Source organism: Eubalaena glacialis, chromosome 1 (genome assembly GCF_028564815.1).
Source record: "Eubalaena glacialis isolate mEubGla1 chromosome 1, mEubGla1.1.hap2.+ XY, whole genome shotgun sequence".
In the NCBI taxonomy this organism is placed as follows: domain Eukaryota; kingdom Metazoa; phylum Chordata; class Mammalia; order Artiodactyla; family Balaenidae; genus Eubalaena; species Eubalaena glacialis.
In genome coordinates, this window is record NC_083716.1 from 50,355,921 (window position 1) to 50,372,003 (window position 16,083).

General features: G+C 39.3%; 1 protein-coding gene across 1 annotated transcript in view; it reads right to left on the minus strand.

Moving 5' to 3' along the window:
• The window catches only part of SHLD2 (shieldin complex subunit 2), a 94,312-nt gene that overhangs the window by 36,630 nt on the left and 41,599 nt on the right, over positions 1–16,083 (minus strand). Inside the window, exons 3-4 of the mRNA XM_061196609.1 lie at positions 10,975–12,552; positions 6,983–7,090 (exon numbers count right to left, since the gene is read on the minus strand). Of these exons, the coding sequence (XP_061052592.1) occupies positions 6,983–7,090; positions 10,975–12,547 (1,681 nt within the window). The 5' untranslated portion in view covers positions 12,548–12,552. The remainder of the gene's footprint in view (positions 1–6,982; positions 7,091–10,974; positions 12,553–16,083) is intronic.

Genomic DNA, 16,083 nt, shown 5'->3' on the forward strand with positions numbered 1-16,083 from the left:
ATGCTACTCTCTCACTTCATCCCAGCTTACCCTTCCCCTCCCCGTGTCAAGTCCATCCTCTACGTCTGCATCTTTATTCCTGTCCTGCCCTTAGGTTCATCAGAACCATCTGTTTTAGATTCCATATACATGTTAACATACGGTATTTGTTTTTCTTTTTCTGACTTACTTCACTCTGTATGACAGACTCTAGGTCCATCCACCTCATTACAAACAACTCAATTTCGTTTCTTTTTATGGCTGAGTAATATTCCATTGTATATATGTGCTACATCTTCTTTATCCATTCATCTGTCGATGGATACTTAGGTAGCTTCCATGTCCTGGCTATTGTAAATAGTGCTGCAATGAACATTGTGGTACATGACTCTTTTTGAATTATCATTTTTCTCAGGGTATATGCCCAGTAGTGGGATTGCTGGGTCATAAGGTAGTTCATTTTTAGTTTTTTAAGGAACCTCCATACTGCTCTCCATAGTGGCTGTATCAATTTACATTCCCACCAACAGTGCAAGAGGATTCCCCTTTCCCCACACCCACTCCAGCATTTATGGTTTGTAGATTTTTTGATGATGGCCATTCTGACTAGTATGAGGTGATACCTCATTGTAGTTTTGATTTGCATTTCTCTAATGATTAGTGACGTTGAGCATCCTTTCATGTGTTTGTTGGCAATCTGTATATCTTCTTTGGAGAAATGTCTATTTAGGTCTTCTGCCCATTTTTGGATTAGGTTGTTTGTTTTTTTGATATTGAGCTACATGAGCTGCTTGTAAATCTTGGAGATTAATCCTTTGTCAGTTGCTTCATTGGCAAATATTTTCTCCCATTCTGAGGGTTGTCTTTTCGTCTTGTTTATGGTTTCCTTTGCTGTGCAAAAGCTTTTAGGTTCCATTAGGTCCTATTTGTTTATTTTTGTTTTTATTTCCATTTCTCTAGGAGGTGGGTCAAAAAGGATCTTGCTGTGATTTATGTCATAGAGTGTTCTGCCTATGTTTTCCTCTAAGAGTTTGATAGTGTCTGGCCTTACATTTAGGTCTTTAATCCATTTTGAGTTTATTTTTGTGTATGGTGTTAGGAAATGTTCTTATTTCATTCTTTTACATGTAGCTGTCCAGTTTTCCCAGCACCACTTATTGAAGAGGCTGCCTTTTCTCCATCGTATATTCTTGCCTCCTTTATCAAAGATAAGGTGACCATATGTGCATGAGTTTATCTCTGGGCTTTCTATCCTGTTCCATTGATCTACATTTCTGTTTTTGTGCCAGTACCATGCTATCTTGATTACTGTAGCTTTGTAGTATAGTCTGAAGTCAGGGAGCCTGATTCCTCCAGCTCCGTTTTTCTTTCTCAAGATTGCTTTGGCTATTCAGGGACTTTTGTGTTTCCATACAAATTGTGAAATTTTTTGTTCTAGTTCTGTGAAAAATGCCATTGGTAGTTTGATAGGGATTGCACTGAATCTGTAGATTGCTTTGGGTAGTATAGTCATTTTCACAATGTTGATTCTTCCAATCCAAGGACATGGTATATCTCTCCATCTGTTTACATTTAGATTCTTAATCCATTTGGAGTTTATTCTTCTATTTGCTGTGAGAATTTGTTACCTGAAAACTCAGTTCACCTTTTCGTGGGTGTCAAGTCAAAAGACTCTACCAAGTCAAAGATGGGGAGAAGGCAGGATTTAGAACTCGCAGCAAGTAAGGAGAACACTGGTGATCATTCCCAAAGCAGTGTCTCCCCGAACAGCAAAATTGCATAAGTTTTAAGCTAAGGGTACCTGCATATTCATGAAGGGGTTTGGGCTGGTGTATGCATATTCATGAAGGGACTCAGGCGGTTGGCAGAGTCCAAGCTGGAAAAGATCAATATCATCATCCCTTACGTTCCAGTTGATCTGGTGGTTCAGTAATTCAGGCTAATCTTTACCTTTGAAACAGAACTGGGAATCTTTACAACTGATATTTTATCTTTGTTATTGTTACTTCTCTTCCCTGATAACAGTCACTGGTTTCTGCATTCCTTTGTTCCTTTAAGATAATTAATTACTGAGACCTGTTCAAGGACAAGCATTATGGCCATGCTTAGACCACAAAATGGCTTAGGCCAAAAATGGCTTCTCTTGTGTCAAGAAAGCCATGCCTGGTTCTCTTTCTCTGGGGACTCCCTTACCCTATCTGGTTCCAAAATGGATATAATCTTATCTTTTTCTAAATGGCTACCCAGTTACCTCAGCACCATTTATTAAAAAGCTAACCGTTACCTCAGTGGTTTCAGTTACCATCTTTGTCATATACTAAATTATACATATGTGGTCTAATTCTGGTCTTCCTATTCTGTTCCACTAGTTGCCTATTCATGCACCAGTATCACACTGCTTTAATTATGGGGGCTTTAGAGTATGTTTCAATGCCTGATAAGCCTAGTCTCTCATAGTTTTTCTTTTTCCTAGCTTTCCTAGTTTTTCTGTTTTCCTAGCTATTCTTGCATGTTTGTTTTTCCATATGAATATTAGTATCAAGTTGTATATGCCATAACATAGCATGTTGGTATTTTTATTGAGACTGCATTGAATTTATAAATTATCTTAAGGAGAATTGGTATCATTATAATGTTGAGTCATCCCATCCAAGAATAGGGAATGTTGTCTTTCCATTTGTTCATGTCTTCATTTTTTTCTAGTGTATTTAAAATTTTTCTTCATATAGGTGTTGCACATTTCTTGTTTAATTTATTCTGAAGTATCTTCTTTATTACTATTGTAAATGAGTATTTTCCTACCATTATGCCCTTTGTTTGGTGTTTGTGTATACAAATGTTATTGATTTTTTTTAACAGTAATTTTTGTATTGTTACACCACTGAATTCTTTTATTGTTTGAACTGATTTTATCTTTGAGTCCCTGGAGTTTTCCAGATATGTTATCAAAGCATTTTTACATAGAGATAGTTTTTATTCTTCTTCACCCATTCAAATGTCTCTTCTTGTCTAACTGCATTGGTTAATAAGTCTATATATAATGGTGAAGAACAGCAGAGATAGTGAACATTCTTATCTTATTACTGATTTTAGTGGAAATGCCTCTAGTGTTTCTCCATTAAATAAGATTAGGCATTAGGGCTAAGTATATGTATATTATTGATACACTATCAACTGTATTGTAACTGTAGCAGTGTACTGAAACTGTACTTATTGATAGAAGGAGAAAGTATCCCTCAATTTTTACTTCCTGGAGTGCTTTTTATGATAAATTGATGTTGAATTTTGTCAAAGGATTTCTCAACATCTATGGAGATAGTCATATAATTTTTTCCTTAGATTTATTAATATGAAATATGATACTCATGCATCTTCTAATACTGAACAAATCTTCCATTTCTGGAATAAATGTCACTTGGTCATTATTTTCCTAATGTGGTGTTAGATTTTGTTTACTAAAATTCTGTTTAAACTTTTGTACCAATAATCATGTATAATACTGGTTTGTATTTTTATTTGTAATGTCTTTATTTGGTTTAGGTGTCAGTGTTATATTTGCTTTATAAAAGGAATTAGGAGTTTTCCTTCTTCAATACTCTGGAATAGGGACTTCCCTGGTGGCGCAGTGGTTAAGAATCTGCCTGCCAATGCAGGGGACACAGCTTGGAGCCCTGGTCCAGAAGATCCCACAAGCCACGGAGCAACTAAGCCCATGCACCACAACTACTGAGCCTGCAATCTAGAGCCCGTGAGCTACAACTACTTAGTCCGCATGCCACAACTACTGAAGCCCACACGCCTAGAGCCTGTGCTCCGCAACAAGAGAAGCCACTGCAATGAGAAGCCCACGCAGCGCAACAAACAGTAGCCCCTGCTCGCCCCAACTAGAGAAAGGCCCACGCACAGCAACAAAGACCCAACACAGCCAAAAATAAATTAATTAATTTTTAAAAATACTCTGAAATAGTTTTAACACCATTGGAATTATCTGATCTTTGAAGGTTTGGTATAATTTCCTGTGAAACTATCTGCGCCTCGCACTTTTTTGTATGGTAGTTCCTTAATTCTTTTTTTTTTTTTTTTGGCTGCACCTCACGGCTTGTGGGATCTTAGTTCCTGGACCAGCGATCCAACCGGGGCCTCCAGCAGTGGAAGCACAGAGTCTTAACCACTGGACGGCCAGGGAATGCCCTGTATTTCTTCTATAGAAACTGGTCAGTTTAAGCTTTCTATCTCTAACGGGATCAATTTTGGCAATCTGTATTTCCCTAGAAAATTATATATCTAGCTTTTTCAAATTTATTTGCTTTAAGTTCTGTAAAATAGCCTTTTATTTTTTTAACATATGATTATTATTATTATTTTTTTGGCTGTCTTGGGTCTTCATTGTTGCGTGCGGGCTTTCTCTAGTTGCAGTGAGCGCAGGCTCTTCGTTGCAGTGCGTGGGCTTATCGTTGTGGCTTCTCTTATTGCAGAGCATGGGCTCTAGGCGCGTGGGCTCAGTAGTTGCAGCACACAGGCCCTAGAGCACGTGGGCTTCAGTAGTTGTGGCGCACAGGCTCAGTAGCTCCGCGGCATGTGGGATCTTCCTAGACTAGGGATCGAACCTGTGCCCCTGCATTGACAGGCAGATTCTTAACCACTGTGCCACTAGGGAAGTTCCCTTTTATTGGTTTTTAACTTCTGTTTCAATGATTATTTCCTCCTTGTCATTTATTCTGTATCTTTGTGCTTTCTCCTTTTTTTATTTTTTCTTTTTCTTTTGTTTCTTTTTAACTTTATTGTATTATAGTTGATTTACAATGTTGTGTTAGTTTCAGGTGTACAATGAAGTGATTCAGTTTACATATACATATATTCATTCTTTTTTAGACCCTTTTCTCATATAGGTTATCACAGAACATCAAGTAGAGCTCCCTGTGTTATACAGCAGGTCCTTGTTGGTTATCTACCTTATATATAGTTATGTGTTTATGTTAATCCCAAGATCCTGATTTATCCCTCCTCCCCACATTTCCCCTTTGGTAACCATAAGTTTGTTTTCCATATCTGTAAGTTTGTTTGTTTTGTAAATTAGTTCACTTGTATCATTTTTTAAAAAAATTAGATTCCACATATGAGTGCTCTGTCTGACTTACTTCACTTAATATGATAATTTCTAGGTCCATCCATGCTGCTGCAAATGGCATTATTTCATTCTTTTTTATGGCTGAGTAATATTCCACTGTATATACATACCACATCTTCTTTATCCATTCCTCTGTCAGTGGACATTTACGTTGCTTCCATGTCTTAGTTATTGTAAATAGTGCTGCAATGAACATTGGGGTGCATGTCTCCCTTTTTTCTTGATCAAATTAACTAGTTGGTTCATCTATCTTTTTTTGAAACAAGATTTTGATTTATTATTAAAATTATCATTTTTAAATTCTTATTCTTATTAATTTCCGCTTTTACCTTTATTATTTCATTCCTGTTTCTCTGCTTTACTTTGTTGTCCTTTTGCTAGTTTTCTGAGTTTGGAATTTAATTCATTTATTTTTATTCTTTCATTTTTATTGATAAAAAGAGTTTAGCTAATAAATTTTTCTTTGATAACTCCCTTAAATGCATCCCAGAGATTCTGACATGCAGTGTTTTCATTGTCATTATTTTTTTTAAATTCTATAATATCAGTTTGTATTTCCTTTTTCACCCAGGATTTTTTTAATAGGTTTAAAATTTCCAGATATAGGACCTGCTGTTGTTGTTGTTAATAAATTCTAGTTTTATACCATTTGATCAGCATGTTTGTACAGCACATTTTCTTTATGACCTAATAGGATCAATTTTCCTGTGTTGTGGGCACATGACAAAAATGCATATTTCTATCATTAGAATGTAGAGTTCAATTTATATCCATAAGATCTACCCTATTCATAGGATCAACACTGTTCACTATGTTATTTAGATCTTTTATGTCCTTAGTTATATTCTATTAGATCTGTCTTGTGCCATTAGAGAAATGCAAATTAATACCACAATGAGGTATCACTACACACTGATTAGAATGGCTACTATTTCAAAACAGGACAATACCAAATGCTGACAAGGATGCAGAGAAACTACAAGATACACTGCTGGTAGGAGCCACTCTGGAAAATAGTTTGGCAGTTTCTTTTAGTAGTGAACATGTATTTGCCATACAACCCCCTCTTTTCATTACCTCAAGAATTCCAGAGGCTCAGAAACTCCACAGAAGAACTTCGGAGGTCCCTGGAACCACTTGGAATGATATGCAAGGTTTTATATCTATCCACTTAAGTCTAGTTTTCTGAAGACATGGCCCATAGCTTCTCAAAAAGGTCTATGACTTGCTAAAAGGTTAAGAACCATGACTATACTGACTCTAAGAAAAATAAGAAAATGAAACATGAACCCCGATATTTCTTTTTTTCTTTTTTTAAATGAAATTTATTTTATTTATTTATTTATTTTTAAAATTTTTGGCTGCGTTGGGTTTTCATTGCTGTGCGCCGGCTTTCTCTAGTTGCGGCGAGCGGGGGCTACTCTTCATTGCAGTGTGTGGGCTTCTCGTTACAGTGGCTTCTCTTGTTGCGGAGCACGGGCTCTAGGTGCGTGGGCTTCAGTAGTTGTGGCACGTGGGCTCAGTAGTTGTGGCTCGCGGGCTCTAGAGTGCAAGCTCAATAGTGGTGGCGCACGGGCTTAGTTGCTCCGCGGCATGTGGGATCTTCCCGGACCAGGGCTTGAACCCACGTCCCCAGCATTGGCAGGCGGATTCTTAACCACTGCACCACCAGGGAAGCCCCCAATATTTCTTAAATATGATTATACTGTACAAGTTCATTTTTGTAAGTTCTATTTTCATTCTTATTAAGAAAATAAACCAATACCTTTCAGCTAACTTGTTTAGAAGACATTTTGTAACATTACCATTTTAACCGTACTTTTTTCTAATATACTTCAAATACTAAGAAATTATTATATTTAAAATGTGTCTTACATTCTTCAGGATGGACAGATGAATAACTCCCAAGATTTAATAAGTGACTGGTAAATGTTGATTGCAGTACTGTCTCACCAACCCAATGATCCTCATGAATAGTAACATCTAGAAAGGGGAAAAAAAAAGTTCTGATCATGCCAAAAATTCCTTCACATTGTGGTTAACGTACCTATCATAGCAAAATACTGTGCATGCCTCTCACATGCCAGCCAACTGAAGTTCAAATAGGGTAAATCATCTGCCTAAAGAAACAAAATGATAAAATAGCAAATCTGAACTCTGAACCTAGGTATGTCTGTATGTAGGTAAAATAACAAAATTGCTTCTGTATATTCAAACAGTATCAATATGGAAGCTCGGCTCCACAGAAGTTTAATGGCTTTTGTTCACTTAAGGCAAATGGTACAATGTATACTTCTGATAAATTAAAAGTGAATAGGGACTTCCCTGGTGGCACAGTGGTTAAGAATCTGCCTGCCAGTGCAGGGGACGTGGGTTCAATCCCTGGGCTGGGAAGATCCCATATGCCTCAGAACAACTAAGCCCACGCACCACAACTACTGAGTCTGCACTCTAGAGCCCACAAGCCACAACTACTGAGCCCGCGTGCTGCAACTACTGAAGCCCACGCGCACACAGCCCATGCTCCGCAACAAGAGAAGCCACTGCAATGAGAAGCCTGAGCACTGCAATGAAAAGTAGCCCCCACTCGCCACAACTAGGGAAAGCCCATGCACAGCAACAAAGACCCAACACAGCCAAAAAAAAAAAAGTGACTAATTTAGGGCCAGGAAGCCAAGCAGTGGTTCATTCCAAAGCAGTAGTGCCTAGAAGAGTAAAAAATATTCAGTATGCATTTACCCCTTCTGCTAATAAGCATAACATAAGGCATTCTTATTCAGAAATTGTGAACTAGATACTTTTTTTCCTAAGGAAATAAAGCAAAACAGAACAAAAACACCCTGTTAAAAAAAAAAAAAAGGTGTTCATAGAAATAATCTAAATATACTATAATAGGAAAATGGTTAAGTAAATTGTGCTAAATCACTTCACAGAATGTTACCTAGTTGTTAACAATTGTATGGACACTAGGAAAAGATAAGAGAGATAGCAGGGTTGAGTTTCCATCTGCTAGGAAAAGGCCTCCTGGGAGCCACACACAGTGACAGTAATGCCTTGGTAAAGTAACCATGGTCCACGGTCTAACCCTCTCTTTATGGTCTGGGGAACCTCATTTTTTTCAGCACTCCAAAAATAGATTTCAGCTCTGCAGCATAAGCTCAGTTAATGAGACAAAAAAACCCAAAACAGAACACAATCTTTTTGTTTAAATATACAACAAGGCATTAATTGCCAAAGAACAACACTTGCAGCCTGTTCTCACGTTGTAGGCAGTTTTACACCTTGGAAGCCAAGTCATAAGGAAAGGGCTGCTCAGCGAGCACTGAATCAGAACAGAGCTGAGTTAGATGACCTGAGCTGCCAACGAATAAGAGGATACCGCCAGTGAGACAAGACTACGCCAAGCTGTTACAATCCCATGTTCATCTCTTCAGTAGGGACTGCACCTGACAATCTTACACAAATACCAGCGTATATTAGCTAAGGTTCTCACTCCCCCAGCAAACCATCCGGTAGGAATTACCAGTGATTGCCTTGATTTCTCTTTATAAGCTTCTAAGGCTGACCCACACCTCTTCTCTATCACATTCCTTCTTTAGATGTGCTATTAAGCTCAATCAACTTCATCCTGGTCTGGGATTCATGCTTTTTTTTTTAGATAAATTTATTTATTTATTCACTTATTTTTGGCTGCGCTGGGTCGTCATTGCTGCCCGTGGGCGTTTCTCTAGTTTTGACAAGCGGGGGCTACTCATCGTTGCAGTGCGCGGGTTTCTCACTGTGGTGGCTTCTCTTTGTTGCGGAGCACGGGCCCTAGGCACGCGGGCTCAGCAGCTGTGGCACACAGGCTTAGTTGCTCCGCAGCATGTGGGATCTTCCTGGACCAGGGCTCGAACCCGTGTCCCCTGCATTGGCGGGCAGATTCTTAACCACTGCTCCACCAGGGAAGTCCTGGGATTCATTCTTTTTTTTTTTTTTTTAAATTAAGATTGGAAAGTCCACTTATTTATTTTTATTTATTTATTTATTTGTTTTTGGCTGTGTTGGGTCTTCGTTGCCGCGCACGGGCTTTCTCTAGTTGCAGCGAGCGGGGACTACTCTTCGCTGCAGTATGTGGGCTTCTCATTGCAGTGGCTTCTCTTGTTGCGGAGCAGGGGCTCTAGGCACGCAGGCTTCAGTAGTTGTGGCTCGCGGGCTCAGTAGTTGTAGCTCACAGGCTCTAGAGCACAGGCTCAGTAGTTGTGGCGCAAGGGCTTATTTGCTCCACGGCATGTGGGATCCTCCCAGACCAGGGCTCGAACCCGCGTCCCCTGCATTGGCAGGCAGATTCTTAACCACTGCACCACCAGGGAAGTCCTGGGATTCATTCTTAAACTGACTGGTATCTCTGCCCTAATACACTGGTGTGTTGATTTTTTTTTTTTTTTTAATTAATTAATTTATTTATTTTTGGCTGTGTTGGGTCTTCGTTTCTGTGCGAGGGCCCTCTCCAGCTGCGGCGAGCGGGGGCCACTCTTCATCACGGTGCGCGGGCCTCTCACTGTCGCGGCCTCTCTTGTTGCGGAGCACAGGCTCCAGACGCGCAGGCTCAGTAGTTGTGGCTCACGGGCTTTGTTGCTCCGCGGCATGTGGGATCCTCCCAGACCAGGGCCCGAACCCGTGTCCCCTGCACTGGCAGGCAGACTCCCACCCACTGCGCCACCAGGGAAGCCCTGGTGTGTTGATTTTTAAATCAATAAAGGACATGTAACAAAATGTTAAGATTTCTTTTTTCATGTGAAAAAGCAGGATACAAACTGTTTTTCATGATTACAATTGTATATTAAGAGTAGGGATTCTGGAGTCTGGGTGAAACCCTGCTTTGCCACCTCCTAGCTGGGTGACAGTGGGCAAGTTACTTCACTTCCCTGGGTCCCAATTTCCTCCAGCTGAAAAATGAGGATGATAATCAGTGCTCTCCTCATATAGTTGTTGTAATGAGTTGAAAGACACGTAAAGTTTGAAACAGGGACTGACACTAAGTAAGTTCCCAATAAATATCAGCTATTAACCATGTATGCAGACACAGATTGAGAAGCACGGGGAAGATGAGAGGAAGGTAACACTCCAAAACTCCACCGGCGGTTATACGAGGTTGGTATAATACCAGGAGTTTCTCCTTTCCATATTTCCAAATGTGATTAATAGCGACCCTTGAATAACGTGGGGTTAACGCATCTATAACTTTACAGTCAGCCCTCCATATCCCTTGTTCCTCCACATCCACGGATTCAACCAACCACGAACAGTGGAGTACTGTGGTGTTTACTATTGAAAAATATGCACATATAAGTGGACCCATGCAGTTCAAACCCATGTTGTTCAAGGCCCTACAGTAATTTTAATAATTTTAAAATGCAATAGAAATTCTATGTTCCCTCAATAAGAATGTAGTGTGCACAGCTTTATTAGGGATTAAGTAGTAGATATATTGTCCTTTTGTCATAAGATGGTTAATACACCTAAGGAAAAGGGTAAAAAAAAATATACATAAACTATAAAAAACAAAGAAAGAGCCTGATGATACACGACATGAATGCTAGCACAGTGAATGAAAGGAGGAGCAAGCAGAGAAGGCTTCTTAAGGAGAAGATGAGTGGGAAGGAGGGACAGAGCTAAGAAGGACAGACAAACGCCCAGAAATGGCAACACACAGGACCCCGGGAAGGGATGAGGAGACCAACGCGGATGCCATAAGGAACTCGATCATTGCTGGAACCCTGAGAGGCAAATGGTAAAGGGAGAATCCTCAAAGGCTTAAAGTGGGAGGGGGAAAAAGCCCCCACAGCTTTGTAAAATAAACTCCCAGTATACCATGATGACCTTACCCGTGAGTAAAATTATATCTCCAAGAAACACTGTAAGTGCCCAAAACGCTGCAGTCCTCCACAGAAAAACCTTCTTCTTAATTTCTGATTGGTCAATTACCACAATTGTTGCTAAAGGCACTTTAGAGCCAGAATTTGGTCCAGATTTTATGTTTATTTCTTTCACGTGACATGGAGATAACACCAGGACTAAACAATTATACTTCTGACTTTCAGAATCACAGTTTTTTATTAATGATGTTTTTTTAATGCCCTTAAATCCAGACACATTCCTCTGGTGCATTGTTACAGTATGATCTCTCTCATTAGAAATCAACTTGATTTTCGTATGATCTCTCTCATTAGAAATCAACTTGATTTTCTTAGCGACGTGGGGGACTTCAGATAGAGCTTGAGGATGGCCTGATTTATCTTCAGAGGTCCAACTTCTTTTAATAGAACTTTTGTGGAAGGTATTTAGTTGGGAACACAGTATTCCTGAGCTACATGACTCAATGCGTACCTCATTTGGTGGCAATTTATCATCAAAACTGAAAAGTTCTTGAGATCCTATATTTTCTTCAAGACCTTTATTGGTGTTCAAGAGAATGTGGCTATTTTTTGTTTCAGGACAAACAGGACTAAAAAGTTCAAGGGAACAGGCTTGGTTCTGTCCACCTTCATATCCTTCTGTAGAATCATCATTGGGCTGAATCAAGTTATCTTCAGTTATTCTTATTTCCCCATGACTTGCCTCTGGTTCAATCTCCATTTTAATGGTTCCTTTATTTATAGAATTCTGCCCTTTATACTTCCTTTGAGCTAAAAAAGCAACCTGGCTGGAGGTCATTACACTGAGAAATTCAGTATCAGTGGATATTTTAAGGCCTGAGACCTTCCTAACTGTTCCTTCAGGCCTTGGTTTGTCTACTGTGCTAGAGGAAAAGAATTCCAGACACTGGTTTTGTATTTCTTGATGCTCTGTTGGTGCACAGTTTGTTTCCATAGCTCCTGGCCCCGTATTAGTCTGTTCAGCACCACAGACCACATCCAATATAGCTGCACACTTATGATCTAACTGAAAGGAATTTTTTGGAACATTCTGACCATGTATATTTGATTGATCTTTATGCTGTTCATCTGTGATTTTCTTATGTTCACTGAAAAGCTTTTGATACTTTTCTTCTTCAGTTAAATGTTGAAATCCGGCCTTAAATCCACATATTTGATCACTGGAGTTGGTTCTATCACTCAACCCCAAGTGGTGACTCTTCTGGGATTTTATAGTTTGTGTTTCAGAAATGCAATGTGTGAAGTCATCTTTCACATGAACAGATCTGTTCACAGAGTTTGCTGGAAAATGACCATGAGGAAGATCTGGAGGGTCCAGAGGTTCCAGGGCCTGATAATCCTCAAGACTTTTGTGCCTGCATTTTTCATCCTTCAGATGTAAGGAATGGTGATGGTACAAAAGCTGAATTTCTTTCCAGGGGTCCGCAGTGGACACTAAAGAAGTTGGTTCCTGTGATACTATCATTTCCAGTGGACTGACTGGAGCACCCCAAAAAATGTGGACTTGAGATCCTCCACTCATGGTTTCTGAAAAAATGAAAAATCTAAAGTAAGCCTTTGTCATTAAATTTTTATAAGTTGATATTAACTTATATCCCCAAAGCAAATATAAACTATGAATCAAAAACATAATTAATAGGTGATTTACATTGTTACTCCATTTAATTATAAAAGTAATAAATATATAAGAAATCGTTAAGGAGAAACCAAAACATCCACAAAAATTCCTCACATAAAGACTCTCTTTAAGGAAAATAAAGCTAAGTATACTAACATCAAACGAGTAAATCCTTAGCATGGTCACTTTTTTGTGTTGAAAAACTTGCACCATTTAAACAATAACTTAGTAAAGAAGGCGGGAAACAGCATTTGTTTAACTGCACTATAGTCACCTTGAAATCTCCTGTTTCCTTTACTCCATTGATTATGTAAGTTTAGGGCCTCCTTCCTTGAACTGTGAACTCAATTCCCAAGATTAGGGACCTCCCTGGTGGTCCAGTGGGTAAGACTCCATGCTCCCAATGCAGGGGGGCCCGGGTTCGATCCCTGGTCGGGGAACCAGACTCCACACGCATGCCGCAACTGAGTCTGCATGCCGCAATAAAGGATCCCGTGCACCAAAACAAAGATCTCGAGCGCCGCAGCTAAGACGCCCCCCCACAGCCAAAATGAATAAATAAATAAGTATTAAAAAAAAAAGTAAACACACACACACACACACAAGTTTCAATTCCCAAGATCAAAACAGAAGGCTTGAACCAGAGAGAAAATAAAAAACCAAGGCTCTTTTCAAGATGTCCAAGTGACTGTATTATCTATCTTTAATCTGTTAGCATAATCAATAGTTGCTTCTGTATTTTTAATCTTCTCTAAAATACATCAGATTAAGAAAAGTCACTTTGTAATACACAGATAAAAAAACTCATTATAATTTAAACAGTTTTTCATTAACTGTGGCACTTGATATAAGTAAATCTAAGTAAGCATCATATTTAGTGAGATAAAAATAAAGAAACATACCAATATTTACTTGATAATAACTGACTTCCAAAAAGTTTGTGTTTTTTTTTTTGTTTTTTTTGGCCGCGCTGCGCGGCTTGCAGGATCTTAGTTCCCCAACCAGGGATACGACCGCGCCCTTGGCAGTGAAAGTGCAGCGTCCTAACCACTGGACCGCCAGGGAAATCCCCAAAGAGTATTTATTAAATAGATCTATTCCTAGAGTTTGCTGATAAATTTTTTATAGTGCTACAGGGACAAAAAGACAGATAGAGTCCCTGGCCTAAGAGAACTGTCAGCCTGGTTTTAAAAAAACAAAAAGGAGAGAAAAATAGTGAATGTAAACTCATAGTTTAAAAATAATGTAATAAATACTATAAGCTATAAATAGGAAACAGTAGTCTCCTGGGGAACAATGCTCCTATGGAAGGTAAGCGCTATGGCTATAAGCATCTAAACAAAAGAACGAGCAGCTGTAAAAGGCAGAGTTATGAAAGACCATGGTATGATTGAGGACTTTTGATCAGAGTACAGGGTCCTTTGTAAAAGGGTAAAAAAGTTTCAAATCATGAAAAGTCCATCTGAAAGTATGGGAAGTATGGCAGTATACAGGAAACGACAGGTATTATCCCCAGTCACTCTTATCATTCCTTGAAGATTTGTTCATGGTCACCTCTTCCAAATCTAATAACCTATCCAATTATAATTCTTGTGATTTCAGTATCAATGTGGGTGTTCCTTCCAATACCCTGGCCTCTTGGTTCCTTGCCCTCTTCTCCTCCACTTATTTTATTCTCCACCCTACCTCAGTTATCCATTCTCATAATCATATAACTACCATTATCAATAACTACATATTTTTCCTTAATTTCAATTTAAGCTTTCAACTCTGACTACTTTCTCCTATCTTCGACTTACCCCCTCTAAATGCACAACTCCAACAATTCTTTGACCACAAGGGATCTACGTTGAACACAATGATCATACTTCATTTTTACAGCCTCATTCTTCACTTCCCTCCTTAACCAACTTAGATTCCATGCTCCATTATTATAATCATTCCCTATCATACTTCTCTAATTCTGCTGCTCTCATCTCCAAGGTATTGGCCTGGCTAAACTCGAACCCTAGTTCAATCACCACCTACTCTACACCTGTAACCAATGAAAACTAGTCATTGGTTAGTTCATTACCACTAACCTCAAGGTGGTACCCAGCAATCTTATCTTTTCCTGTCCATTCGTTCTCCAAGATAACTCTTTTATACCTTTTTACTCTTTAAATCCCCAGCATCTCCTCCCCTATTTTCAAGTGCAGCTGGTGATCATTTACAAGTTGTCAACAACATATTTACCCACTTCTATCATACCCATACACTTTGCCCAACTTCTTATTACTACAGACGAACTAACTGTTCGTGCTTCTATGCAAAGCCATCTCTTCCTCACTTAGACATTAGATCTTATACCCTCTTTCCTACTCAGGTTTCAACAATTCTCCCCTTTTCTCCTAAATCTTGATTTTTCTCTCTTTACTGGAGCATCTCCATCAACGTACAAACATGCTGTGATTGCTCCTCAAGTTGTTATTCCTCAGCTCCTACACTCCTCCACTTATTGCACCACTTTTCTGCTCTCCTCTACAGCAAAATTCCTTGAAAGAACTGTCAATATTCCCTCTGCTCCCATTCTCTCTTAAACCCACTCCAGTCAAGCATTGGTCCAAACCACTCCACTGAAACGGCATATTTCAAGGTCTCCAATAACCTCCACCTTAGCATCAGTCAACTCCCCATTTTCAACTTACTCGGACTGTCAGCAGGATTTGACACCACTGATCACCGCTTTCTTCTTTTTATCTGGCTTTAGGGATACCACATCCTCTTGATTCTCATCCCACCTCACACTACCTCACCAGTCGCTCCTTCTCAGTCTCCTTTGCTAGCTCCTCCTCATCTCCTCAACTTCTTACTCAAGGGCCCAGTACTTGGCTCTCTCTCTGCACTCACCCCCTAGGTGATTTTCTTTCAGTCTCAGGATCTAAATACCTTCTAATGACTACCAGATGTATATCTCCATCACTAATGACTAACGACCACCAGATGTATATCTGATGTAATGACTAATGACCACCAGATGTATATCTCCATCACTAATGACTAATGACCACCAGATGTATATCTGATGTCATGACTAATGACCACCAGATGTATATCTGATGTCATGACTAATGACCACCAGATGTATATCTCCATCACTAATGACTAATGACCACCAGATGTATATCTCCATCACTAATGACTAATGACTACCAGAGGGGGCACGGGTTCGATCCCTGGTCAGGGAACTAGATTCCACATGCCTCAACTAAGAGTTCGCATGCCACAGCTAAAGATCCCGCATGCCACAACTAAAAGATCCCACGTGCTGCAACTAAGATGCGGCGCAGACAAATAAATAAATAAATAAAAACTTTTTTTAAATCCTAGAAAGAAAAACATAGGGAAGCAAGATTAAGGATGATTTTTTTTTAAGATTTCTATATTTTAAAAGTTTTATT